General features: G+C 44.8%; 1 protein-coding gene across 1 annotated transcript in view; it reads left to right on the forward strand.

Annotated features, from left to right (window-relative positions):
* nadsyn1 (NAD synthetase 1) overlaps positions 1-27191 on the forward strand; it is a 58026-nt gene that overhangs the window by 14051 nt on the left and 16784 nt on the right. The window contains exons 4-13 of the mRNA XM_080191545.1: positions 545-598; positions 3541-3630; positions 5251-5302; positions 7451-7539; positions 12186-12303; positions 14727-14858; positions 15013-15087; positions 17752-17876; positions 19270-19318; positions 25463-25565. Of these exons, the coding sequence (XP_080047671.1) occupies positions 545-598; positions 3541-3630; positions 5251-5302; positions 7451-7539; positions 12186-12303; positions 14727-14858; positions 15013-15087; positions 17752-17876; positions 19270-19318; positions 25463-25565 (887 nt within the window). The remainder of the gene's footprint in view (positions 1-544; positions 599-3540; positions 3631-5250; positions 5303-7450; positions 7540-12185; positions 12304-14726; positions 14859-15012; positions 15088-17751; positions 17877-19269; positions 19319-25462; positions 25566-27191) is intronic.

The following is a 27191-nucleotide window of genomic DNA, read 5'->3' on the forward strand; positions in this document are numbered from 1 at the left end:
CAGGATACTGCTCAGCCATGATCTTATTGAATGGCGGGGCAGGCTCGAAGGGCTAGATGGCCTACTCCTGCTCCTATTTCTTATGTTCTTATGTTCTTATGTCTCAGTCCCCCTGAGGGGGCTATATTTACTGTTGCTCCCCTGGCGGGGTTCACCTTGACAGCTTTCCATTTTGCAGTAGTGGCTGTAAACCTCACCGACGTGATTACTTCGGGCAAACTCAGGGCAGGGAAACTCTTTAATAAATTCAAATTTACTTAAATGTGCGTCGCTGGCAAGGGGCAGGAAAAATCTGAGATTGAGATCTCGCTGCCGAGATTCTCATTCCTGCAGGCTCGCGGGATTTTCTGTTGGTAATCGTTGTGGGCAAAAATGGCGTTGCTGGTGGAAGATCTCGTGAGGCAATGAGATCCCGCTCTCAGATTTTACCCCATCCCTCTATTGTTAAAAAATTATAAAATCAAGGAAATAATTGAAGACTAGTTGCATAAACTCAGCTTCACTGTAATTGCTTTTAATCCTCTATCTTTTTCATACAACGCAGGCCAATCATGCACAGAAATGCCCTCTACAATTGTCGAGTGATCTTTCTCAACAAGTAAGTTGTTTTATATCAAGTATTTTTGATAATTGTTTAATATTATTGATGAGAATTTTATTTAACTTCTATTTTCCACTAAAAATTGTAGCAATTTTTCAAACACTAAACACTTGCCGCATTTTTCAGTGGTTTGAATGATATCATGTCCATATCCTGCGATTTGAATGATGGGCTGCACGGTGGCACAGTGGTTAGCATTGCTGCCTCACAGCGCCAGGGAGCCAGGTTCGATTCCCGGCTTGGATCGCTGTCTGTGTGGAGTTTGCACTTTCTCCCTGTGTCTGCATGGGTTTGCTCCGGTTTCCTCCCACAGTCCAAAGATGCGCAGGTTAGATGGATTGGCCATACTAAATTGCCCCGTAGTGTCAGGGGGACTAGTTAGGGTTAATGCATGGGGTTTTGGGGATAGGGACCTGGGTGGGATTGTGGTCAGTGCAGACTCATAAGAACATAAGAACATAAGAAATAGGAGCAGGAGTCGGCCATCTAGCCCTTCGAGCCTGCCCCGCCATTCAATAAGATCATGGCTGATCTGTCGTGGCTCAGTTCCACATTCCCGCCCTCTCCCCATAACCCTTAATCCCCTCTCTTATCAAAAACCCATCAACCCGTGTCTTAAAAATATTTAGCGAGGCAGCCTCCACCACTTCAACGGGCAGAGAATTCCAGAGATTCACCACCCTTTGAGTGAAGAAGTTCCTCCTCAACTCCGTTCTAAACCGCACCCCCTCTATCTTGAGGTTGTGCCCCCTAGTCCTATTATCCTTTCTGAGCGGGAAGAGTCTCTCCACCTCTATCCTATCCATCCCATTCATCATCTTATACGTCTCAATGAGATCTCCCCTCATTCTTCTAAACTCTAACGAGTACAAGCCTAGTTTATTCAGCCTCTCCTCATAGCTCAACCCCCTCAACTCCGGTATCAGCCTAGTAAACCTCCTCTGCACTCCCTCCAAGGCCAAAATATCCTTGCGTAAGTACGGCGCCCAAAACTGCACACAGTACTCCAGCTGCGGCCTCACCAATGCCCTATACAGCTGCAGCAAGACCTCCCTACTTTTATATTCAATCTCCCTCGCTATGAAGGCCAGCATCCCATTCGCCTTCCTGACCACCTGCTGCACCTGCAAGCTGGGTTTTTGCAACTCATGCACAAGGACCCCAAGGTCCCTCTGCACCATTGCCTGCCGAATGGCCTCGTTCTGCACTGTAGGATTCTATGATCCTATACTCTATGTTCAATGTCACAACTGGGGGTGTGTGATCACGGTATCGTGATAAATTGCTGGAGGAGCAATCCAGAGGCCCAGGCTAATGTTCCTAGAACATGTGTTCAAAGCCCACCATCGTAGCTGGTGGAATTTAAATTAATAATGAAATTAAAAAGCTGGAATTGAAAGCTAGTCCCAGTAATGGTGAATCTGAAACTACCATTGATCGTTGTAAATACCCAACTAGTTTCCTGATGTCCTTTAGGGTAAGAAACCTGCTATTCTTACCTGGTCTGGCCTACACGTGACTCCAGAGCCACAGCATTGTGGTTGACTCTTAAATGCCCTCTGAAATGGCCTAGCAGGCAATTCAATTCAAGGGTGATTAGTGATGGACAACAAATGCTGACCTTTCAGCGACATCACATCTCATGAAAGAATAAAGAAGAAAACATTGTGAACATTCTTCTTTCACTGCCATCAAAGGATCGCTGCTATGTGCAGCATGCTCAACAATATGTAGATTTAATAATTATTTAGGATAAAAAGAAAAGTCTTTCCTTCAAAATGCCAAAAAGCTTGTTCACATATGTCAAGCAATAGGCCAACATTGTACATTTTTAGATAAAAGCAAATTACTATGGATACTGGGAATCTGGAACAAAAAATAGAAAATGCTGGGAAATCTTAGCAGGTCTGACAGCATCTGTGGAGAGAGAATAGAGCCAAGGTTTTGAGCGTGGATAACTCTTTGTCAGAGCTTTGTTTTCAGTGGAGAAGACAGGCGAATGGCATTAGATGAGTCGCTCACTTGGAGAGCCAGGCTAAATGGCTTCCTGTGAGGCATCACTTTTTAATTCTGTGGTTCCTTGCCGATTCCCTGTAGTTCCCAGCTCTATCCCTGTTGTCTCACAAATCGATTTCCCTCAAATGCCCATCCAATGTCCTTTTGAAATCGTTCATCCTGTCTGCTTCCACCATTTCTCAAAGATAGTGAGTTCCAAGTTATTATCACTCATTACGTAAAATCCTCACATCTCCTGCAGCCCTGCCAAAAAACACAATCTGTATCCCCTAGTCTTTGTATCATCAGCCAACGGGGAAGAGCTTTTCTTTGTTTATTTTTGTCTAAAATGTCAGAGTCATGTACACCTCTGTCAATCCTCCTTTTCTCCAGTCTTATTGTTGTCTTTCAGGTTGAATCAAAATGTCCTCCCTCTAAATGTCATTATATATTGCAACACAAGGGAAAACATTGCTTGTTTGAGAGCACTGAGATCTCTGATCTATGCTGTCAGTTGCACAATGTTTATTACACAAAATTAAGAGGTTTCAAATTGTTGTAGTTTCAGTTATTGATACTGTAAAAGGTCTGGACGATTGAAGCTTCAATCGTCTTGTAGTAAATTAATGTATATAATATCACATAAAATATTTCAGCTGTTCACTAGCATTCAGCATCGTGACTTTATTACCCATGTGCCAAACATCACCAGTCCAAGGACCAAACCCACCTCCTGGGAACACCTACCAAGGGTGCCGTTAGTGATGTGATTATAAGATCTGGTTCATCGTGCAGGGACCCAAGACCAGTGATATGGAGTTTCTTAGCTGGACAATCATACATGTTAGCGAGTGATTGCTGAAGAACAAGATATTCCCTTAGTTTTTGTTTGTGCTTTATTTTTCTGAAAGAGAATAATTCTGTACCATAAAAATTTGTTTCAGAAAGATTTTGTTAATTAGACCAAAGATGGCCATGGCCAATAGTGGCAACTACAGAGAGTTACGCTGGTTTATGCCATGGAATAAACTGAGGTAAGATAACATCTTTCTCGCATACTTTTAATATTTGATACTTGATACTTTAATATTAAAAATCCTAGACAGTGTTCTTGTGCCTGTGTAATTAACAATCACTTTGTACTGAATGACTGTAGTGTGTGAGCTCACCTTTCATTTAGTACATTTGTCTGTGCTGAGATCTTGCACTTTAATGGATGTGCAGGTTTGGTGGATTAGCCATGATAAAAGCCCTTTGGTGTCCCAAGATTAGGGGAAATGCCAGGTAAATATGTGGGGGTACTGGGATTGAGGCAGGGTTTGGTCTTGGGTAAGATGTGCTGTCGAAAAGTCTAGTGTGGGCTCAGTGGGCCAAATGGCCTCCTTCTGCACAGTAGGGATTCTATGATGTTAGGGCTCCCAGGCAAGAAATATAAAGTGAAGCTTGGCCAAAAGCCCAGAAATCTATTACCCTATTGAAATGCCTGAGTACCAGAGAAAACATTGCTTGTTTGACGGTGCTGGGCTCTCTGATCTATGCTGTCAATTGCACAATGTTTATTTACTTAAAATTAAGAGGTTTTCAAATGTTTATAGTTTTAGATATTGATACCGTGAAGGGGCTGGATGATTGATGATTTTATTGCCCGTAATAAAAATGAGTTTTTTTTAATGAAAGAAAGTGGAATGTTATCAATGACTTTTAACAAACTTTTTTTTTGCACATCTATTGATTAAAATTTGTAACTTTAAAAGGACATCCATGTATTGTTTGGTCTCAGAATAATGTAATGTATTTTGCATGGCAGAATGTTTGGGGGTAGCATCTCATTTTTGCATGGATTCTCTCCGGATACTCTGGTTTCCTCCCACAGTCCAGAGGTGTGCGGGCTAGGTGGATTTGCCAGGCTAAATTGCCCCATAGTGTTGGGGGATTAGCAGGGTAAATATATGGAGTTATGGCGATAGGACTTGAGTGGGATTGTTGTCAGTTTGCAGGCCAAATGGCCTCCTTCTGTACTGTAGGGATTCTCGAAACATAGAAAATGGGTGCAGAGTTGACTATTCAGTCCTTTGAGCCTGCACCACCCTTCAATATGATCATGGCTGATCATTCACTTTCAGTATCCCACTCCGCTTTCCCTCCATACACCTTGACCTCTTTAGCCACAAGGGCTGCGTTCAGTTCCCTTTTGAACATATCTAACAAACTGGCCCAAACAGCTTTCTGTGGTAGAGAATTCCACAGGTTCACAACTCTGAGTGAAGAAGTTCTTTCCCATCTCAGTCCTGAATGGCTTACCCCTTATTCTTAGACTGTGACCCCTAGTTCTGGACTTCCCCAACACTGGGAGCATTCTTCCAATGTCTAACCTGTCCAGCCCCATCAGGATTTTATATGTTTCTATGAGATCCCTTCTGTTATAAATTCCAGTAAGTACAAGCCCTGTCGTTCCCAGGAATCAGTCTGGTTCTCATCCCACTAAAATAGCACGTTGTTTGACCTTCTGGAGCAATGCCTTTGGAGATTCACTCGAGTTAATAATTTTTAAAGTGGTTAAGAGCTTTTCATAATCATGTATGTCTCTGGGAGATTCCATCTGGTTGTAATAATTTAAGTAAATAGTAATTGTTTTGTGTTTTCCCTTTGCCTAGGGCAGTAGAAGAATTTTCCCTCCCGAGCATAATCCAAAAGGTGACCGAACAGGTGAGCTGGATAACTGTGTATTTCCACTGCTGTTATTTTTGCAGGTTAGGTGGATGGTGACTGAGTGGAGTTTGCACATTCTCCCCGTGTTTGTGTGGGTCTCCTCTGGGTGCTCCTGTTTCCTCCCACACTCCAAAGATATTTTGGGTTATGTGGATTGGCCATACCAGATTGCCCCTTAAGGTCAGGGGGATTAGCTGGGTAAATGCACGGGGATAGATTGTGGTCAGTGCAAACTCGATGGGCTGAATGGCCTCCTGCGCTATAGGATTCTATGATTCTAATCAACAATGGGCTGAATTTTGTTCCAAGCTAGTTGTTTGTCTCAGTTTGTGAAGTTCTTACACAGGCTGTATACAAGTTGACTGTTTGAATGGCTGCACAAAAATAATCACAAAGACTGCGCTCTTCTTAAAATAAAGTTGCCTGAACATCCCCAAAAAAATCATAGAGAACATTGCTGAGCTGTGTGAAATAGAAATACAGCTCAGATTTTAATCATTGTTGGACAGTCTTTAAAACAGTAAATCACCTTTTCTTTGATTTAATTTATTATTGCCACATGTATTAGTATACAGTGAAAAGTATTGTTCCTTGCGTGCTATAAAGACAAAGCATACCATACATAGAGAAGGAAAGGAGAGGATGCAGAATGTAGTGTTACAGTCATAGCTGGAGTGTAGAGAAAGATCAACTTATTGTGAGGTAGGTCCGTTCAAAATTCTGATGGCAGTAGGTAAGAAGCTGTTCTTGAGTTGGTTGGTATGTGACCTCAAACTTTTGTATCTTTTTCCCGACGGAAGAAGGTGGAAGAGAGAATGTCCGGGGTGGTTGAGGTCCTTAATTATACTGGCTGCTTTTCCAAGGCAGTGGAAAGTGTAGACAGAGTCAATGGATGGGAGGCAGGTTTGTGTGAAGAACTGGGCTTCATTCATGACCTTTTGTAGTTCCTTATGGCCTTAGACAGAACAGGAGCTGTGTTACAGCCAGAAAGAGTGCTTTCTACGGGGCATCTGGAAAAGTTGATGGGAGTCATAGCGGGCATGCCAAAATCTTTTATCTCTCTCTTGATACATTCTTTCTTCCCCCCTCGATTTCATTTTCTTAACTTAGTTGGCACTGAATTGAATATTCTTAACAGTGCAGGCTGTTTCTTTATTAGCCTAACAAATCCAAAATGTTTATCTTTGCACTTTGTGAGGAGCCTGAAATTTGTTAGTCTGGGGGTTAGGCAGCGTCACCATTTTAACGGAACTTTTTCTTTGTGCTGTGAGAAAATTGTAGGTTTCTGTTCAGAATCTGCTGCTGTTTTTATTTGCTGTGCTTGCTCAAAACAATGTTAGTAATGGATGCGTGGCTGCAGTGCACCCTGAGCGCTGTACAATCAATATACAAAGACACTGTGAATTAGGAATGTGTACTGAAATGTACAATTGCCTCATGAACTGTACAGCCAGGAGTTTGCTCTGAGCCACCCTTAACTGGCCATAGTGACATGGCAGGAAGCTGGGTCAAACGCATAGAGAAACATAGAAACTAGAAGCAGGGCTACACCATTTGGCCCTTCGAGCCTGCTCCGGCATTCATTATGATCATGGCTGATCGTAAAGTTCGATATCCTGATTTTGTTCCCCCCATTGGGTGGCACGGTAGCACAGTGGTTAGCACTGCTGCTTCACACCTCCAGGGTACTGGGTTCGATTCCTGGCTCGGGTCAGTGTCTGTGTGGAGTTTGCACATTCTCCTTGTGTCTGTGTGGGTTTCCTCCAGGTACTCCGGTTTCCTCCCACAGTCCAAAGATGTGCTGGTTAGGTTGATTGGCCATGCTAAGAAATTGCCCCTTAGAGTCCAGGGATGCGGAGGTTAGAGGGATTAGTGGGTACAATATGTAGGGATATGGGGGTAGGGCCTGGGTGGGATCGTGTTTGGTACTGACTCGATGGGCCGAAGGGCCTCTTTCTGCACTGTAGGGTTCTATCTGTATATATTAGGGTGCTGGTGAACCTCCAGTAACCGGATCAGGAACAGCTCCATGCAATTCTTACTGGGAAAGGAATGTACTTCTTTTTGACCGTTCAATTGAAGAAAAACAAATAAAAGGAGAACGCAAATGGAAAACAATAATGCAGGGCATGGTTTTTCTTTCAGGACACTGTCCCATTTGGTAATGCTCTCATAGAAACAAAGGATACCTGTCTTGGAAGTGAAATCTGTGAGGAACTCTGGATTGCTAATAGGTACAAACTTCAGTCTTCATTCTTTCCAGGGATTCTGTATTTCTAGAGCTGTTAATGATATCAAATATCATATGAAATGATGCGTTTTATCTTGTTCCTCCCTATTCTCATTCTACTATGCTTTGGATTTGATCTCTGCAATATCATCAATAACTGCTCGTTATATACACTCCATTTTGCATTGCCTCTGAACTGCATTGATGAGACCTGCCCTCTTCCCTGTATCTCTACCAATCTGGTTTCCATCTTAAAACTAAACTTAAACTTTATTTATTAATCACAGGTAGGCTTACATTAACACTGCAATGAAATTACTGTGAAAATCCCCTCGTCACCACACTCCGGCGCCTGTTTGGGTGCACTGAGGGAGAACTTAGCACGGCCAATACACCTAGCCAGTACGCCTTTACACTGTGGGAGGAAACCAGAGCACCTGGAGGAAACCCACGCCGACACAGGGAGAAAGTGCAAACTTCACATGGACAGTGACCCAAGCTGGGAATCGAACCCAAGTCCCAGGCGCTGTGAGGAGGCAGTGCTAACCACTGTGCCACAGTGCTACCCTTCAGTGCTTTGCTTGAAATCCACCTCTGATTGACAGAGAGCAAGTTTCCAAGTGTGTTTGCTGAACTGGTGCAGAGGTGGATGAATAGAAATGTCATCTGTTTTGCCCATTGTTTTGATTATCTCGTGATTAACACTGCTGCTTCACAGCTCCAGGGACCCGGGTTCAATTCCAGCCTTGGGTGACTGTGGAGTTTGCAAGTTTTCTGTGTGGGTTTCCTTCCATAGCCAGAGATGTGTAGGGTAGGTGGATTAGCTGCGGTAAGATGCTCTTTTGGAGAGTTGGTGCAGACTCGATTGGTCAAATGGTCTCATTCTGCACTGTCGGCATTCTGTATGCTTGCTTGCACCCCATGTTTGAGAGACCTGAGATCTGCCTATCTCCGCCTTATGTATAGTCAACCATGGAGCATCCACAATCCTTTGGGGTAGATAATTCCAAAGGTTCACAATCCTTTGAGTGAAGAGATTTCTCTTCATTTAAATCCCAAAATAGTGGTCTCTTATCCCGAGACCTTATTCCCATGTTGCAGATTCTCTAACCTGGGCAAACAATTTCGTGGTGTATATTGCTTAAAGGAGAACACATTGACAAAGCTTTATGATGGTGCTGATTAGTTGGCATGTCAACCCTGATTGGCCAAAGTATTACCATGGAGAAAGCAACAGAAAACTATAAATTTCCCAATTCCTGCGTAATTCAAAAAAGGCACAAGGCTTGGATATGTTCCTTTTTGTATGTGAAGAATGGGTCCCCACATGTGGATGCGTTTGTCGCTTCTGGTAAGGGTAAATGTTACGAGCTTGGCTGATTATCTTAAGTTGGTTGTTGGTGTAGCTATTAATGCTTGGTCAAAGAGGTAGTTTTTAAGTAGTATCTTAGAGGAAGAGAGCAAGGTGAAGAGGTTTGGGTAGAAAGCACCACCACTAAGGATGTGATTGCACTGGAAGGAGTGCAGAGGACATTCACCAGGATGCTGCCTGGCATGGAACATTTAAGTTACGAAGAGAGATTGGATAGGCTTGGGCTGTTTTCTCTGGAGCAGAGAAGACTGAGGGGCGACCTAATCAAGATGTACAAGGTTATGAGGGACACGGACAGAGTTGATAAGGAGTTGCTGTTCCCCTGAGCTGAGGGGTCAAGTCACAAGGGGACATAGGTTCAAGGTGAGGGACAGGAGGTTGAGGAGGTTCAGAGGGTGATGAGGGTCTGGAATGCGCTGCCTGGGAGGGTAGTGGAGGCGGGTTGCCTCACATCCTTTATCTGGATGAGCACTTGGTCTATCGTAATATTCAGGGCTATGGGCCAAGTGGGATTAGGTAGGAGTTCAGGTGCTTCTAATGTGTTAGTGCAGACTCAATGGGCCGAAGGGTCTCTTCTGCACTGTAGTATTCTAAATGGTGGAGCAATTGAAATTGGGAATGCACAAGAGACCAGAATTAGATGAGTACAGATACCTTGGAGGATAGTGGGATTGGAAGCAATTACAAAAGATAGTGATGGCAAGGTCATGGAGAGATTTGAAAACAAGATATTACTTGCCTGAAAGCCAGTGTAGGTCAGTGGGCACTGGGTTAATGGGACTTGCTATCAATAATATCACAGCAACAGAGTTTTGGATGACCTCCAGTTTGTGAAAAGTAGAATGTGGGAGGTCACACGAGAGTGCATTGGGATAGTCGTCTAGAAGTAGCAAAGGGATGAATTAGGGTTTTAGCAGCAGAAGAGCTGAGACAGGACAAAACAGGATGATATGAAGGAGGAAAAAAATACACTGAAATAGTTAAACAATAAAAACTTGCAAGAGCCATTACTGATTATGCTGGAGTGAATGACCTTCAGGGTTCAAGGATATTCAATAGTGTACTGATAAACACTTTGCATTAACACGATGACCTAATCTGATATCTCTGCAGCGTGTATCTCCATTGTAACTACTTATAAAACATCAAAGGGTTGTTAAAAATTCAGGTTAATTTTCTATTTATAATTTTTGTCACCGTTGATTTCTTTGTTTTCAAGTGTATTCTGTAAACTGTAAACGCTGATGGCATTGCAGGAAACTTGCTAAGAGGAGATCTGCATTTGAACATCCTGCCCAAATCTTCTGGTTTCTCTTTCATTGGAGACCAGGGGCACGATATTACCAGGTTGGAAAATTTAGCGCCCTGTCAAATCCCCGTTCACTACCGTGGGATGGGAAAATCCCGCTGGCGTGAATGGGATTCCGACCCAGATGTCCAACTTGGAGATACGCTTCGTTTCTCTGTGGAAGTCCTGATGCGCAAGCTATTTGGGAATTGCTCGGAAGTTACAAGTGTCGATGGATAATTTCCTAGAAGTCTCTGACTTCAGATTGGCGACTTGGGAGAGTTACGATGTTCTTAGCGTAAGAAATAGGAACAGGAGTAGGCCAGTCAGCCCTTTGAACCTGCTCCTACATTTAATAAGATCGTGGCTCATCTAGCACTCACTACGCCCACTTTCCTGCCTTCTCTCTCTCACCCTTAATTCCCCGACTGATTAAAACCTATCAATCTCAGCTTCGAAAATGTTCAACAGAATAGTTGCCCAGGAAATGTTAAACAGAAAAAAAAACATGGCCTAATTCCTGGCTAACTGACACATCGATCATTCACTTTGACTTCTCCCCTGTCCCAGGCCTCCAGGTCAAGGACCCAGTAATGATTTACCAAACATTATGGACAGGAAGACAAAGACCGCAAGATTTATTTACATTACAAATGACTTCTGCATAGATAGCACCTAAGAGATAATACCAGTAAAAATAATACACCAGTTATAATCCCCATTCGTGACGCCAACAAGACATCACGGACAGGATCTTACAGCCTCGCTCAAGCAAAACCGCAAATTCCAGCCCAAAGTTAACGGACATTTCCTTTTCTGCCCCTCGCCCACTCCGATTCCACGGTGGGTGGAATGGTAGAATTCTGGTGCACATCTTCATAGGGGGAGCACAAACCTGAACATTGTCAACTCAGTTGGCTGAGATAATGCTATTGAAAATGTCACGCTAGTACCAAATTTGGGAAAACTCCCAAGGACAAGACTGAAGTTTGGAATGGCTACTGCGAGCTTCACTGGGCCCTCTGGCTAAGGGTGAGGAGAGATTGCCAAGGGCAACACCTTCTGCCCTTTTAACCAGTTGGCTGGAGGCAGGATTTCCACTCCTCAGGGGATAGGACGCCCTGCCTCGGAGAGCCGCTGTTTAATCAGATGTCAGAATCTCTCTGGCACCTCAGAAGTGCTGGGGGCGGGGGGCGGGTTTAGGGGCTAGGATTTGAAAGGCAATGGAGGGAAGATAACCCACGGAAATGGTAGACCCTGGTATGGTGTTGGAGTGGGGGGTGGTGGAGGGGTGCAGAGCCTTCCAATGAACGCAGGGGGGACTTCCCTAACAAGTACCAGCCCATGCCAGGAATCCTGCCTGGCTGGCCACTTGGCATGAGACCATCTCATCTCTGATTAAATCCCAGTACTGTGAGATAAGGCCCTCTGCTTACTTTTTTATTCACTCATGGGACTTGGGCGTCGCTGGCTGGGCCAACATTTATTGCCCATCACTAGTATCCCTTGGAGGGTGGTTGAGAGTCGAGCACATTTCTGTGGCTCTGGAGTCACATACGGGCCAGACCGGATAAGGACGGCTGAGTTCCTTCCTTAAAAGACATTAGTGAACTGGATGGTTTTTTCTGATGATCAATAACGGTTTCATGGTCATCAGTAGATTCTTAATTCCGGATAATTTTTATTGAATTCAAATTCCACCATCTGCAGGATTTGAACCTGAGTCCCCAGAACATTTGCTGAGTTTCTGGATTAATAGTCTAGCAATAATACCATGAGGCCATCACCTCCCCTTTTAACCTCTGCATTTGTTCCTGACCTAATTCTAGAGCCAGCCCAGAGTCGGGGTGATGCATTTGGAGTGGATCAGAAAGAAAACTGAACAGCTGCTAACACTGAATTTATTTGAACTGTTGATTTTTTTTTAATAAATAAATGGGATCTTGTTGGTAGGTCCAGTGACAGCCTACGTTTGTTCTTTCCTCTGCAGTCCCCACATCACCATGGCAATGGAAGGTGTGGAGATATTTACTAACTCGTCAGCAAGCCACCACGTTCTGCGGAAAAATTACTTTAGGATCGATCTTATAAAGGCGGCTACTGCGAAGGTACGTGCGCTGAAATGTTGGGGTCTCCAAATCCAAACAGAATTTTCAGTCCTGCTTCACAAACTGTGGAAGGAAAAGTTGAAAGAATGAACTTTCTTGCTGCTGCTTTTGCTTGTCAGATTGTAGACTTGCTTCTTCAGTTGCTGACCAGATAGTTTGTGGCAGTGACAGCATTGCCATGTCAATCTTTGTTCATAGACTTTGATGGATGAAAAGCAAATATTGTGGTAGAATCATAGAAAGCCTACAGTGTGGAAAGAGGCTATTTGGCCCATCGAGTCTGCACCGGCCACAATCCCACCCAGGCCCTACCCCGATATCACTACATATTTTACCTGCTAATCTACACATCTCAGGGGCAATTTTAGCATGGCCAATCACCCTGACCCACATATCTTTGGACTGTGGGAGGAAACCAGTGTACCCGGAGGAAACCCATGCAGACACGAGGAGAATGTGCAAACTCCACACGAACAGTGACCCAAGCCAGGAATCGAACCCAGGTCCCTGGAGCTGTGAAGCAGCAGTGCTAACCACCGTGCTACTGTGTCGCCCCTAGTGGTGTTATAATTGCTATGATGTAATTACAGCAAGAACAAAATACATTTTATTCAGAGCTTTTTACATATGAAAAAAGAAGCCCATGTGCTTCGCAGGAGCAGAATTGGGCAAATATTTGACACTCATCCACATAAGAAGCTATTAGGACAGGTGGCCAAAAACCTAGGTAGGTTTTAAGGGGTGTCTTAGAATCTCCACAGTGCAGAAGGAGGCCATTCACACCATCAACTCTACACCAACTCTCCAATAGAACATCTTACGAAGGCTATCCACCCTCCTCGACCCCTAGCCCCATAACCCCACGTGTTTACCCTTAGTTCCTCTGACACTAAGGAGAGATTTAGCATGGCCAATTCACCTCGTCTTTGGACACTTAAGGGGCAATTTACCATGGTCAATCCACCTAACCTGCACATCTTAGGAGCGTGGGTGGAAACCGGAACACCAGGAGGAAACCCACGCAGACACTGGGATTCCACACAAACTATGACCCAAGGTCGGAATCGAACCTGGGTCTCTGGTGCTGTGAGGCAGCAGTGCTAACCACTGTGCCAGCCCTGTCTTAAAGGAGGAGGGAAAGGTGACAAGGTTTAGGGAGGGAATTCCAGAGTTTGGCTTTTAGACAGTTAAAGGTATGACGAGCAGTAGTGAGGTGAGAGATATTTGGAATTCTGTGGGCTGGCCATGGAGTCCTCAGCTCTTTTATGCTGAGAGGTGGTTACAGAGATGAGGAGAAAAGTTATATCACAAAATGTTAGTGTCACCTGCTGCAAGATTGATCTCAAGCTAGCGGCATTGGTGAAACGTCATGGTTATAAAACACAACCATGGGCTAACACCATGAACTTCTTCCCTCCAAGGGTTGCAGTTTGATAAATTGCTAACGTTTTTTCCTCTTATTGGGTTTTAAGGAAGGCTTTTTCTACATTTATAACTAACCGCTCTGATGCGAACCTGATACCTGTATGGATATTGTGACAGCACAACTGTTATGTTGAGTGTTGCGATGCAGACCTGCACTCAGTTCCCCAGAAAGCCAGCATCTATTTGGAGAGCAGCAACCAAGTACCTCCCTTTGTAGAGAGAAGAATTAGCTGCAGAGTCATCCTGGGCTTCTCTCGGTTTACCTTTGTCGTCCACTATTATCTGTGTACCTCAGTCCCTGAATGTTGTTTTCTAGTGAAAGTAGGAAGACAATACCGACAATTGAAATTAAAGCTCGTGTATTGTCTAAAGGCTTACAAGGTGAACTGAATAGTGGCACAGTGGTTAGCACTGCTCCCTCACAGTGCCAGGGACCCGGGTTCGATTCCCGGCCTCAGTCACTGTGCAAACCCCACACGGACATTCTCCCCGTGTCTGCGTGGGTTTCCTCTGGGTGCTCCGGTTTCCTCACACAGCCCAAGGGAAATGTGTGGGTTAGATTGATTGGCCATGCTAAGTTGCTCCTTAGTGTTATGGGGATGTCGGATGGTGAATATGTGAGGTTACAGGGACAGGGACAGGGCTTGGGTGGCATTGTTGTCAGTGCAGACTCGATGGGCCGAATGACCCCCTTCTGGACTGCAGGCATTCTATGATGCTGTTGCTACTCTTGCGCTGCATTTAAATAAAAACAGTAAAACATTGCGGTCTCTAAATATTTGTAAATTGTCACCAGAACTGTATGGAAGCCCAGAACATAATGTCAAGGTTTGTATTTAGGTTTTATGTGCTCCATTGTATGTCTTGTGCTAACGCAAACCATAAAACCTGTACCCAACCATTTCACATCCGGCCCATCCTTCAAACCATGCAATTATGCAAACATTTACCTCAGTTCTTGCCTGCCTTTTCAATTTTCTTTTCCTTCACCTCCCCAGAATGGTGGTATTTATCTCCTTGCCAACCAGAAGGGCTGTGATGGTGACCGCCTGTACTATGATGGCTGCGCCATGATTGCTGTCAACGGACATCTTGTGGCTCAGGGGTCCCAGTTTTCGTTGGACGATGTGGTAGGACCTGAATAATGTGGGACCTTCCCAGAGGGGCTCACTTTTTAGATTTTGTTTATCTGCTGACTGTTGCGCATTTTTGAGGATTTGGAAAAACATCTGTGCAGAAGAGAAAGCTGGGATCCATCCTCGATTTTTTTTTTCCTTCTTTTAGGAAGTTATAACCACCACTCAGGATTTGGAAGATGTAAGAAGCTACAGTGAAAATAAGATATCTGCAAGATTAATGGTTTGTGCTTTTTCATATACATTGGAGATGTAGTTTCACCTCCATTATCCATTAAATAACACGGTCACTCGTATTTTTATTATACTGCAGAAAGTGAGCTATATTTGTCCCACAAGTAATAGCTATCTTTGAATCAATTTTTAATTGTTTTCTGCTTACAAAGGGGAGAGATGTCCTTGAATAGAACCCTATTCCATTATTAACAGATCTGTCAGCATCAAACACGGGGCATATAAATTAACCAGATGCAGTTTTGGTGGAGACATTGGGTGGGTTTTCCAGCCGCGTTTGCCCCGAGCATGGAAATTCCAGCCAATTGTCAACAGTCCTTGCCTCCACCCGCTACGATTCCCGTGGCGGGCGGGATGGTAAAATTGTACCAAGGTTAAACACTTGAAATCTTACCCTGTTTTCCGTTCAAGGAAATTGGCAAAATTTTAAGGTAACTGCCAAAAGTGTGGGGGGGGGGGGGGGGGGGGGGGGGGCGGGTGAGAATTGTATGTATGCCAATGAATTGTTAGGATCTGGAATGCACTACACTACCTGCAGAAGCAGAGGCAATAGAACCTTTCAAAGGGACGAGGGTAAAAACTTGCAAAGGAACAAAAGGTCCTTGATTGATAAGGGGATCAAAGGTTACAGAGAAAAGGTGAGGGAGAGTGGAGTTGAGAAAGTTAATCAGCCATGATTGAATGGCAGGCCAGACTCACTGGGCCGAATGGCCTAATTCTGTTCCTTATGATTTGCAAATCCACACAAGGAAAGAGCAGGAAGCTGGACTAAATGGATAGCTTTTGCAAAGAGCCAACACAGATGTAATGGGTGGAACAACCCTCTTTCTGCAGTATATAACTCCACAATCTTACACACAATAGCTAACCTGCTGTGCTCTTCTGTCTGTCTCTGTTTTATTTGAGGCTTCTAATATTTGCAGTTTTGTGCTTTACTCTGTAAGTTCGGTTCCCTCCGCTCTGTTCCAAAAACATAACTTAGCGCCAAACTCCGCAGGCCGTTCCTTGCTTAACTACCTTTCACTTTCCCCTCACAACTGGAGCCTCTGGCTGAGATTCTCAGTGTGATTTCCAGTTTCTGTCAAATTGTCTGCTCTGAGTCTGTGAACTACCCAACCCCAATCCACATTGCACCCTCTGAGCTGATCCGAAATCCAGGAAAAGGAGGTGAAAGGGAAAACTGCTACTTAGCAAACACCAACTTGTGTTTGTATAGAGTCCTTGATGTAGCAAAACGTCCCAAGACATTTCACAAGGGCATTATAAAGTAAGACCATAAGACATGAGAGCAAATGTAGACCGTTCGGCCCATCAGGGCTACTCCACCATTCAGTGAGATCTTGATTGATCTAATCCTGCCTAATCCCCAATAACCCTTGATTCACTTACTGATGCCTCAGCCTTGAACACACCCAGCCCCTACAGCCCTCTGCAGTAAAGAATTCCACAGATTCACTGCTCTCCTCGAGAAGAAATTCCTCCTCATCTCTATCATAAAAGTGCAATCCCCTTACTCTGAGATTATGCCCTCTGGACTCTCCCACAAAGGGAAACAATTTCTCAGTATCTACCCTATCAAGCCCCCCGAGAAACCTACACGTCTCAATAAGGTCACCTCTGGTTCTTCTGAGGGCAGGCCCATCCTCCCCCTACAGAACGAGATATTAGAACAGGTGACCCCCCCCAAGTTAGGTCAAAGGGATAGGCAGTAAGGAGCCTCTTAAAGTAAAAGAGCAAAAGTAGAGACATGGCTATGTTTTTGATTTGATTTATTATTGTCACATGTATTAACATACATTGAAAAGTATTGTTTCTTGTGCTATACCGACAAAGCATACCGTTTGTAGAGAAGGAAAGGAGAGAGTGCAGAATGTATTGTTGCAGTCATAGCTAGGGTATAGAGAAAGATCAACTTAATGCAAGGTAGGTCCATTCAAAAGTCTGATGGCGGCAGGGAAGAAGCTGTTCTTGAGTCGGTTGGTACGTGACCTCAGACTTTTGTATCTTTTTCATGATGGAAGAAGGTGGAAGAGAGAATGTCCAGAGTGCGTGGATCCTTAATTATGCAGGCTGCTCTGCTTTGTTTAGGAAGGGAATGGCCCCTAGTCAACCAATTCAAATTGACAGCTTGCATTGTAGAACATGGAAGAGATTCTAATAAAAGCGTTTCAAAAAGAGGCACTTTGGGTGCGATCTTAGCTCCCGCTGCAGCGAAGATGGAGAATTTGACGTCAAGCCAAATCTCCATTCGCTGAGCAGAATGGGAAAATCCCACTGGCGTGAATGGTCGGAAAATTCCAACCATTATTTCTTTCTTGATTGCAATTTTAAGAACCTCTTTCAAGCCATTCATATCGAGGAAACTGATGAAGCTCCATCTAACTGAGCAATGGCTCCAGCTCTTGGAAGTTCATTGTGAAATTTTCTTGCTGCGTTATTCTCTTCAGGGTGAAAAATTTTTTTTGTTTTGGTAGCAAGTTTTTCATGGTGACCTCGTCACCACCACCCCCCTCCCCGACCTCCCAACTCTAATCACACGACTCGCTGACTCTTCTTCCAAAAAAAAAACTCCGTGATTGCCATTTGCTTGTTGGCTTGCTCAGACTTTCAAACCTCAGAATTAAACCTGTCCTGTAATTGATGTCCCAAACAGCCAAGTGAAACTGAGCCGTATCATCGGGTGAAAGTCGACTTTGCACTTTGTTCGGTTGGTGATATCTATCTGCCCTCCGTTGAACCCATTCAGATTCGCTGCCATACGCCAGAGGAAGAGATCAGGTAGGTGAGAACCCGTTTGATAGTTCACACGTGATGGCAATTTAACCTGTGTGAAATAGCGTTTCCTTATGTGTTCCTCAGTTAAAAACATCTCGCATTCAGCGATGGAGAGTAGAGCAGAGGAACAGGACCAGTAGGGAAAGCTCTCTTGAATAGTCGGCCAGAGTAGATGGGCTGAATGGCCTTTTCTGTGCTGTAGGATTCTAGAGCAGGATTTTTTTCTGCCAAGTTGGTGTGCCAAGATTTTGTCAGCCCTATGTTCTTACGATGCTATAATTATGCAGCGCAGCATAAAGTCAGTTCGTGAGGTGCACAGTGGGTCACATATTCTGGCAACATTCAGCATCTCTCTGCTTATAAGCACCATCAAATAGGCTGAAGTCAAAACCTTATCTGATTTCGAGAAGAAATTAGATATAGCTCTGTGAGTCAAAGTTCAGCAAGTTTATTGAAAAGCTTTTGGGAGATACACCTGGTGCCTCACAGCAGTTCCCCAGGCTTCTCTCCGAACACAAATTAAGAGCGCATATTTATACCTCCCCCCGAGTCATGTACGCGTCTTCTCATTCTCGGCAAGTTCCCAGGCTGTGGGTTGTCCTTCATCATGGGAACATGGCTGCCTCAGCCTTTCCTCATGGTTATCTCCAAGGCTGCAATTGTTAGCAGTGTGATTAGCCCTTAGCTCACATACAGGCCGGTAAAACAAGTTAAAGTTAACGGGGCCGGTAGAACAATTGTATGTTCATAAGCTGTCCAGCATATAATATGTTGGTACATGATACATAAGCAGTACATAATGAATATATATGAATATTTATTTATGGCATGCAAGCTTCACTGTGTTAGACAGAAGTCCATTATGTTAAAGATACAAACATAGATACAAGCTGGGTCAGCTATATTTCTGAATGGACTGTCATAAACTTGTGTACAACAGCAAGGACAGCTGCAGTCTCCCTGTCTGGGTCACACAAAAACAAGTCGAAATCAAATCTTACAATACTTTTTTACCAGTCTCCAAGTATCACAAAGTTCATTAACCCATTCCCTACTGCAGCTGGAGGGGCCAAAGGGATATGGGAGATAGGGGGGGAATTTGGAAATTGAGTTTGAGATCAGCCATGATCAGAATGAATGGCGGAGCAGGTTTGAAGGGCTGAATGATCTATTCTTGCTTTTAGTTTCTATAACTTCCCCAGTCCGGGCCTATCTAATTCCTCATGGGCATGTATGTCCTTCCTTAGATAAGGAGACCAAAATCTCTCTCACTATTCCAGAAAGAACAAAACCGATCAGCGGAATGTCCTTTTCAGCCCACATAGAAGATAATGTATTGCTGGGAAATTGCATGGTGTGGTGTTGCTCATTGCCTCTGCTTCATTGTCTTATTTAGCCTTGGACCTGCCTGTTGGCTGTGGGATTATCTGCGGCGTAGTTCCCAGGTAAGTCAGTGAAACGTAATGTCGAATGAATGGAGGCAGAATTGGTTCGGCAATGCTTTATTCTTTCCATGCATTGTTTACAGGACCTTTTGGTCAAGTGTCTGTTTTGTCAAGTAGAATTGTTTCCATTTACTGAAGAACATTCAGGCTCCTTCCCTCGTCACATCCCATGCTCCAAGGCATGATGAACTATTGTTGCCTGACGTGTGAGACCGTTCTGGGGCGGGGGGGTGGGATTTATTAATTCAGCTGGTAAGCCTTTCAGTGGGCCATTATGAAGTACGTGCACACAGCACTGACTGTAGTTCTCCACGTGACGAGTCTCATCATGTCACTATGCTTCTTTAGTCGGGGAGAACAGAAAACAATCATTTGAGCTGATGCAAGGAATTACTTTAGTTAGTAAATGTACAGCAGTTTAATTTGAACTTATGGGGCGGAAATTTTATGAGATTGATTTTAAGTGTCCAGCTACCATGAAAATGGGAAAGCTCCTGATCCGTTTTTTGGGTGAGTTTTCATTCCCAATCTTAATTGAAACATAGAAACTGAGGCAGGCGTAGGCTGTTCAGCCCTTTGAGCCCACTGTGCCATTCACCTTGATCATGGGTGATCGTCAGATTCACTATCCTGGTTTTTTTCTCCCTTTGCGCCCATATCCCTTGCTCTGTTTAGCCCTAAGAGCTACCTCTATAGTACTCAGTCTCTGAAAAGATGGGCTAGTTAGTTTCTGGCCAGTGGAGGCAGTGGACTGGGCTTAATTCGCCAGTAAGAAGTCTCACAACACCAGGTTAAAGTCCAACCAGTTTATTTGATAGTAAACCCACTAGCTTTTGAGGAATTGCCCCTTCGTCAGGTGAGTGGAGAGTTCTGGTCTCAAACAGAGCATATAAGAGGCACACACAGTTTACAGAATACTGATTAGAATGCCAGTCTTTACAGCTAACCTGCTATTCAAGTCTTAAAGATGTGAATGGAGATAGCATCAGGCACGGGCTAAAGGGATGTGTATTGTCTGCAGACAGAACAGTAAGTGAGATTTTATAAGTTCAGGCAAGTCATGGGGGTTACAGATAGTGCGACATGAACCCGAGATCCCTGTTGCTGAATCCCATGATTCGGGGCAAACCTCGAAAACTTGTGGGTTTATTATTGAATAAACTGGTTGGACTTTAACCTGGTGTTGTGAGACTTCTTACTGTGTTTACCCCAGTCCAACGCCGGCATCTCCACATCTTAATTTGCCAGCCAGCCTGTAGAGGGAGGTATTGCACATGCGCATTAGCAGTAGCAGGGATCTGACAGACAGAGAGCGCTGTCAGGCCCCTGCTACTGCAGGCAGTATCACGCAGTGCACCCCCCCCCCCCCACCCCCCCCCCCAATCGATGGATGGGGTGAGCTGGTAAAAATCCACCCACAGTGATATCTAGCACTCAGCAGGATTTTAAACATTTTCCCTCAAAGGTATTTATAAAGAAAGGAAGAGATTTTGCATTTATATAGCACTCTGTGGGCCTGCAGGACACCCCCAAGCACTTTTCGGTCCATTAAATACATTTTGTCCTTTAGTCACAGTTATGTAGGATATCTGGTAGCCATTTTATACATAGCAAGCTTCCAGAAGCAGCCCTGATAATGACTAGTAAATCACTGTAAAATTTTAAAGTTAATTTATTAGGCTTGCATTAACACTGCAATGAAGTTACTGTGAAAATCCTGTAGTTGCCACACTCCTGCCCCTATTCGGGTACACTGATGGACAATTTAGCATGGCCAATGCACCTAACCAGCACGTCTTTTGGATTGTGGGATGAAATCAGAGCACCCGGAGGAAACCCGCACAGACACGGGGAGAACATGCAGACTCCGCATCTGGGAAGTGAACCTGGGTCCCTGGCGCTGTGAGGCAGCAATGCTAACCACTCTGCCACCATGCTGCCCGTATTAGAGATGTTGGTTGAGGGACATTCGTTGCCAGGACCCCGGGGATGATGTCCCTCTTGTTTTTCAATGTGATGTAATGGGATCTTCTGAGTCCACCTGAGGACCTTAGTTTAAAGTCTCATCCGAAAGGGTGGAACCTCCAACAGAGCAGCCCTCCCTCTGTACTGTGCTGGGGTATCTTCATTAGATGATATGCTCAAGTCCCCTGAATGGGACCTGGCTCGAGGCGAGAGTGCTGCCTGTGGATTCAGAGCTACCGTAATAGATGTGCTGGTGTCATGCGTGTTAAAGAAATGTTGTATTACTGGTCTGCTGTCGTAAACCAGTAAACTGGTTTGGAAGAAACCTTGTACCTTTGAACTTTAAACATGGAGGAATATGGAGCTAATCCAGTGAAGACTGGGGGATGTCAGTTTTAGTTTTTTTTCCATCTTTTTCTCTCCGGCCAATTAGTCCGGTATTGCTTGGAGGGCCGAAGGGCCTGTCCCTATGCTGTACTTTTCAATTACTCGCTGTGGGGGTCAGACAGGTCATTTGCTTCTGGGCCTGGGCTGTTGTTTCTCTTATGCTGACACCTAGGAGGTACGCAGGATTGGCATAGCATGATCCAACCTTCATAGATCCCTGATGTTTCAGCTGAGACAGGGGAATGAAGAATTTATGCTGATGCCCTGACACCCTGTGGCACGGTGGCCCAGTGGTTAGCACTGCTGCCTCACAGCGCCAGAGGTCCGGTTCAGTTCCGGCCTTGGTTAAGTACCTGTGTGGAGTTTCCACGTTCTGTCCGTGGGTTCACTCTGGTTTCCTCCCACGGTCCGAAGTGTAGGTTAGGAGGATTAGCCAGCCATGGGTTATGGGGATATGGTGGAGGGGGAGAGGGCTTGTATAGGATGATCTGTTGGCGAGACGGTGCAGACTCGATGGGCTGTATGACCTCTTTCTGCACTGTAGGGATTCTATGATTCTACTGTGATGGAACGGTAATGTTTGGTCCCACAGTGCCATCTGTAGTGAGATGTGTTTAACTGCACCCAATTGTTATATAATTCTCAGAAGTGTTTTTGTCTGTATTTTTGGGTAGGTAATAAATTGCCATTGATGCATTTGTTGTTGCCTTCCATTGGTGAATGGTGTGAAATAGAAGGAATGATGTGCAGGTTGATTGATAAACTGATATAAACATTGTTTCCATGACCCTAAACACCTTTATACCAGCTACCAAGATGGTTAATCCTCCGGGGCTGGAGGATTTTATGGACCCTCACAACTTGTCTGACGCAAGATCGGGAGGGTCTCACCCACCATTTAATAACTAACTTGGGGTCAACTTGGCGGCACGTTGGCACAGCGGTTGACACTGCTGCCTCACAATGCTAGGGACCTGTGTTCTATTCCCGGTTTGGGTCACTGTCTGTGCGGAGTCTGCATGTTCTACCCATGTCTGCGTGGGTTTCCTACGGGTGCTCTGGCTTCCTCCCACAGTCCAAAGGTTATGCTGGTTAGATGCATTGGCATTGCTAAATTCTTCTTCAGTGCACCCGAGCAGATGCCGGAGTGTGGCGACCAGGAGATTTTCACAGTGACTTCATTGCAGCGTTAATGTAAGTCTACTTGAGACACTAATAAATAAATAAACTCCGAATCCGAAGCCAGACCTCAAGGCCTCCTTCCTGTTATACCCTGTAACTAAGGTAGGATTGCGACAACCTAACTAACCAAGTTTAGATCTCACCCTGCCTATGCTGGGAGCAATGCAGATAGCAGATGTTGAGGCAGCTTGTTCAATCTTGTTTCCTGTGGATTTGTTGATCTGGCAGACGGCCTGCCAGTGGGGGTGTGGACCCTGGTTTTCAGGTGGTCATGGAGGATTGTTTGTTCTGTTCCATGGGTGTGTTGTTATGCCGAGGGAGGAGGCACTGTGCTGAGGGAGTTCACGAGAACAGATCCCAAACCGCTTCAGATATCTCCAAATTAGAATCCTACAGGCTCATTGAACCTGCACTGACCACGATCCCACCCAGGCCCTATTCGATAACCCCTCAAATTTAATAGGGTTAATTTATCATGGCCAATTAACCTAACCAGCACAACTTTGGCCTGTGGGAGGAAACCCACGCAGACACGGCAAGAATATGCAAACTCCACACAGACAGTGACCCGAGGCCGGAATTGAACCTGGGTCCCTGGCGCTGTGAGGCAGCAGTGCTAACCACTGTGCCACCGTGCTGCCCCTTCAGGTGGCTGCTGAGCACAATCACATATGTGCTTGAACCACCTTTTTTGAGCTGCATTGAGGGAAAGGCAAAATGCCCTGGGTAAAATGCTCTGTCAGAGAGTTGTTGCAGACTAGATGCGCCGAATGTCCTCCTGCACTGATCACAGTTATTGAGCTTGTGGCGGCTGCTTTCTATGTCATGTACGGTCTTGAGTTGGCCTCAGGTGGGTTTTGTTGCAGATGATGGTGTTGAGATCTTTATCTCCGTACCTCTCCCCATTCTTTCTCGACTTACTCAGGGTTCATCCAGAGTCCATATGTCACTGTTGGTAGGTCGTGAATCAAAATCACTCTGCTGCAATCGCTTCCCGGCCTTTTGGCTAAGATCAGGTGTAGTATCAACATGCTGCACTTGGTTGAAGTCATGAGGTTACATTTCAGCTTCATTTGAAGCAATTTTTAAAAGCGGCATCTTGGCCTTTTGGCTAAGATGCAAATGAGATCAAGCCTTGGAGAAGGAGTTATGCCCTACTCCAATCAGTTTGGATCATGTAGATCAAGCCTAAGACAGGAGGTGAGAGCCCTGTCTTGAAAGCTTAGATTGGGAATGTCTCAACTTGATAAGACTCTGAATTGGACTTTGATTGGAGTGAATTGGAATAAAAACAAAAAAAATCAACCTGGTACAATCATATACCAGTCTGGGCACAGCAACCAAGACATTCTGTAGTTAATCATCTCTCCTGCCTTCTGTAGCCAGCATAATGCAGACACTTTTTTTTTTAATGTTCTGTGCCACCTATCTCATAGCGAAGATGGCTGTTGTCGCCAATCAGATTCAGTCCTCCAATGTGAAAATATACAGCTGAGAAATATACAGCTCGTTGGAGTTTAGAAGAATGAGGGGAGATCTCATTGAGACGTATAAAATGATGAATGGGATGGATAGGATAGAGGTGGAGAGACTCTTCCCGCTCAAAAAAGACAGTAGGACTAGGGGGCACAGCCTCAAGATAAAGGGGGGGCGGTTTAGAACGGAGTTGAGGAGGAACTTCTTCACTCAAAGGGTGGTGAATCTCTGGAATTCTCTGCCCGTTGAAGTGGTGGAGGCTACCTCGCTAAATATTTTTAAGACGCGGGTTGATGGGTTTTTGATAAGCGAGGGGATTAAGGGTTATGGGGAGAGGGCGGGAAGGTGGAACTGAGCCACGACAGATCAGCCATGATCTTATTGAATGGCGGGGCAGGCTCGAAGGGCTAGATGGCCTACTCCTGCTCCTATTTCTTATGTTCTTATGAGAATCTTGTCTTTTCCCCACCTAGCCTGTTCAATTCCATTTCAGAATAAAAATCACATCTTCCCCTTTTGGTTGGGTTTAGCAGGTGGAAGTTGTCTGAGTTTAAGTTTTAAGTTTAATTATCGGTGTCACAAGTAGGCTTGCCATTAACATTGCAATTAAGTTACCGTCAAAATCCCCTAGTCGCCACACTTCGGCGCCTGTTCAGGTACACTGAGGGAGAATTTAGCACTGCCAATGCACCTAAACAGAATGTCTTTTCAACTGTGGGAGGAAACCGGAGCCCCCGGAGGAACCCCACACAGACACTGGCAAAACGTGCAGACTCCGCACAGACAGTGACCCAAGCCGGGAATCAAACCCAGGTCTCAGATGCTGTGAGGCGGCAATGCCCCGTTGCCAGTGGGCTGCCTCTGTTGCTAGTGGGCTGCCTAGAAATGGAGAACCTTGTTTCGCTAAACACTGCAGGAGTTTGACAAACGGCCAACTCTATCAAAGTCAGAAACTTCTAACTGGTTGATCCTTTGTAATCAAAACTAATTTAACACAATAAAAACACTTCCCTTTTTATCTTAATGGTTATTTAGCAGTGAAGTGCATAGGTTATTTTACTTTCTGAATTGAACAGGTTCCTCTTGCTTGTTCCTTCCTCTTCTGTAATCCATTGTATTTTTTTGTGTCTGTAGGCTGGTTTTCTTCTACCTCTTAGTGGAGGCATTGATAGTTCAGCCACAGCCTGTATTGTCTATTCCATGTGTCATCAGGTGTGCCTTGCCGCAAGTAATGGAAGTAAGTAGCTATGAAGTTCCGTTTCTTCCTATCACCTCCCCTCCTCCACCCTACTGTCGGGGAGGAGATGGCCCAGTGGTGTTATTGCTAGACTATTAGTCCAGACGCTCAGCTAATATTCTGGGGACTCAGGTTCGAATCTCGCCACGGCAGATGGTGGAATTTGAATTCAATAAATTCAGTGCTAGCAGTTGTTCAGTTTTCTTTCTGATCCACTCCCGTCTCACCACCCACGACCCTGGGCTGGCTCTACAATTAATGCAGAGGTTAAAAGGGGAGGTGATGGCCTTGTGGTATTATCGCTAGACTATTAATCCAGAGATTCAGCTAATGTTCTGGGAATCCGGGTTTGAATCCCGCCACAGCAGATGGTGGAATTTGAATTCAATAAAAAAAATTATCTGGAATTAAGACTCTACTGATGACTGTGAAACCATTGCCGATTGTCGAAAAACCCATCTCGATCACTGATGTACTTTAGGGAAGGAAATCTGCTGGCCTTACCTGATCTTGCCTACATGTTGATCCCAGAGCCACAGCAATGTGGTTGACTCTCAACTGCCCTCCAGCAACTAGGGATGGACAATAACTGCTGGCCAGCCAGTGAGGTCCATGTCTCACGAATAAAAAAGTGAATACAAGCTTTAACATCTCCAATTAACCATGAGCCACTATAATGATTGGCAAACAAGTGATGCTGTGATATGGCATGTATTGTATGGTATGTTATTTATGGAGTGGCAGGATGGCTGTTCACATTAATGTCTGTCTACCTCTGAGTAGTGCGTTTCACGCCAAGTGCATTTCAGATCGAGTAAACATAACAAGGTCCCTTGCATAGAAAGAGGAGACAAGGAGCTTTGTGAGTTGCTTAAACAGCTCTCAACTGGCTAGCTGATCACAGAGTAGTATTGACAGAGACTTGATTTGATTTATTATTATCACATATGTTGAGATACAGTGAAAAGTATAGTTCCTTATGCACTACACAGACAAAGTTTTACAGTTTAAAGTTTATTCATTAGTGTCACAAGTAGGCTTACATTAACACTGTAATGAAGTCACTGTGAAAATCCCCTAGTCGCCACACTCTGGTGCCTGTTACGGTACACCAAGGGAGAATTTAACATGGCCAATGCACCTAACCAGCATGTCTTTCGGACTGTGGGAGGAAACTGGAGGACACTGGGAGAACATGCAGACTCGGCACAGACAGTGATCCAAGCAAGAAATAAAACCCAGGTCCCGAGTGCTGTGAGGCAGCAGTGCTAACCACTGTCCCCGCCCTGTTCCCACAAACCGTTCATAGAGTACACAGGGGAGAAGGAAAGGAGAGGGTGCAGAATATAGCGTTACACTCATAGTTAGGATGCGGAGAAGGATCAGCTTGACATAAGACAGGTCCGTTCTAAAGTCTGACGATAGCAGAAAATAGGCTGTTCTTGAGCCGGTCGGAATGTAATCTCAAGACTTTTGTATCTTTTTCCCGATGTAAGAAGGTGGAAGAGAGAATGTCCGAGGTGTGTGGGGTCCTTATTGTGCTGGCTGCTTTGCTGAGGCAGTGGGAAGTGTGGACAGAGTCAATGGATGGGAGGCTGGTTTGCCTGCTGAACTGGGCTACGTTCA

Source organism: Carcharhinus amblyrhynchos, chromosome 6, assembly GCF_965287045.1.
Source record: "Carcharhinus amblyrhynchos chromosome 6, sCarAmb.v2.hapA, whole genome shotgun sequence".
Lineage (NCBI taxonomy): Eukaryota > Metazoa > Chordata > Chondrichthyes > Carcharhiniformes > Carcharhinidae > Carcharhinus > Carcharhinus amblyrhynchos.